General features: G+C 40.1%; 2 protein-coding genes across 2 annotated transcripts in view; both read left to right on the forward strand.

The window, feature by feature from the left end:
* The window catches only part of LOC113212278 (pneumococcal serine-rich repeat protein), a 154,779-nt gene that overhangs the window by 75,221 nt on the left and 77,577 nt on the right, over nt 1–1,981 (forward strand). The gene's annotated exons all lie outside the window — the stretch shown is intronic.
* Nucleotides 791–1,981, forward strand: part of LOC113216895 (uncharacterized) — a 2,305-nt gene continuing 1,114 nt past the window's right edge. Inside the window, exons 1-2 of the mRNA XM_052265960.1 lie at nt 791–877; nt 1,050–1,085. Coding sequence (XP_052121920.1) covers nt 830–877; nt 1,050–1,085 — 84 coding nt within the window. The 5' untranslated portion in view covers nt 791–829. The remainder of the gene's footprint in view (nt 878–1,049; nt 1,086–1,981) is intronic.

Consider the following 1,981-nt stretch of genomic DNA (forward strand, 5'->3'; position numbering starts at 1 on the left):
CCCCCACCTTTGACTTTAGCGGCTTTCCTAATTATTTCTCTCTGGGGGGTATATAATTGAGCGACGCGAGCACACAAATTCGGTTGTTTCGCTAGCAGCAATTTACTAGACGAATAAGGTCAGTTCGGATAAGGGATCCCTTTCTGAACACTGGGTGGCCTGATCGCACTATAACTTACACATATGACCGCTACCGCTGCGAAGAGAAGAGTAAATTTGGAAGCCATTGCTGAAAAGAAACGGTCTGCTCGGTAACTGATGAATCTTTCGTCATGAAGCAGTTTTGTATGCGCTGGCAGCCATATTAATGTCCATCACAGTCTTACAATAACGTGCTATAGAGCTCGTTATTGTGAAACTTTTACTGTAAGTTGACGACGGCAGGTCGCCTATGATGTTAGAGTGTACTTGAAATAAGCATCGAAGCTCCTCAGGGTTCTGATAACAGCGTCAGAAACAGTCAGATTTAAAACTTACAAAAGTTTATCCATCTAACTTAACCCCACGAAAGATTAGGAGGGGCACAAAGCCAAATATTCTAATCCCTATATCTCGGATCGTGTCAAGAGGAAATCAGATGACGTTAATTGGACCCATTGAAGTGGCTTTCACCGCTCGCTCTTGTGTTCAAACAGTTCCCTGAAAGCGCAATGCTTTCAAGCAAAGCACTTCAACACTTGTGTCAATCCGCAATTTTCTAGGTATTATGTCCCCGTGAAATGATGTGCATTGCGGTGTTAACATTGAGAAGGCACACGCTACTCGTATAAAACAGCTTGCCGGAGCCGAACGAATCACCAGTAACCGAGCTGACCACCTCATAGCAGCAATGGCATCCAAACTTACTCTTCTCTTCGTGGCAGTAGCGCTCGCTTGTGTAAGTTAGTGTGACAACTACCATTTAGTGAGATCCTACTTCTTCTAAGTGGAAGCCCTTCACTAAAATGTGTAGTTATTCCAACATTCTATAACGCATTAATTTCTTTGGGAGCTTGCGAACGTTTATCAACTTTGTTTGCAATACAAAATGCATTCTTTATTGGTTACAGCTTGGCGTAGCCATCGCCGCCCCTCAAAATGAGAAGGTAAATGTTCGATTTAATACTCTATTTTTGTACATCTGTGTGGTTGGTTTTCGTAGTTTACGTATATTTAACACACTAAGTGCGGCCCTTTTTAGCAGATGATACGTAGTAATCAGCAGCTAGAGATGGTCACTTTATGCGATCACATATTTTGCATAATGTTTTAGAATCGTTCAAAATGGAAAGGTATCAACTTTTTAATGTTAATGGACCACAGTACAGTGCATTTCCAGCTCGCATAATTTCGCATAATTTGGCATTTTTTCCCGCATAACGTTTTTTTCGCATTATACGAGCATAATTCGCATTTTTCACGAAAAAAATAGCGAAATTACTGCAAATTTATCCAGATTTTGGACCTTTTGTCGTGTTTTAACTCTATTTTTTAATAAAAACGTGGGTCTGTTGACGAAATTAATGATTTTTCTTCCTTTGCGCTGCCCAAAGGAGGATTTTTCAGCAAGCGAAAAGGCAATTTGCCTGTACACCAAATTTTGGTTCGTACACCCGTTAGCTCCACTGGGTCAAAGCCATCACCCTATTCAAGAAATTTTTGTTAAAGAACTGGATAAACGTATTTTTCCCAAAGAAATGTTGAATTTTGAACTTTTTCGCACAGTGCGAGAGTTTGAGCGTGATTTTTAAACATTTTTCACACATTTTTCGCATAAAAGTACTTATTTTAGCGATTTATGGGCGCATAATTGCCATATTTCCAAAGCATAATTATCGCATAATCAAGCTAAATTTCAGCGCATAATTTTAAGTTTTTTTTCGCATAAAGTGCCCATCTCTATCAGCAGCTTGTACTCAAGTAAAGTGCAAAAGTCCGTTTGTTAGTTGAAGCGTGAAGTTGTCAGTTGTCAGCGTCAAAAGCAGAAACGCCGTAGCGCTGC

This window comes from Frankliniella occidentalis, unplaced genomic scaffold (assembly GCF_000697945.3).
Source record: "Frankliniella occidentalis isolate FOCC.00 unplaced genomic scaffold, Focc_3.1 Scaffold33, whole genome shotgun sequence".
NCBI lineage: Eukaryota > Metazoa > Arthropoda > Insecta > Thysanoptera > Thripidae > Frankliniella > Frankliniella occidentalis.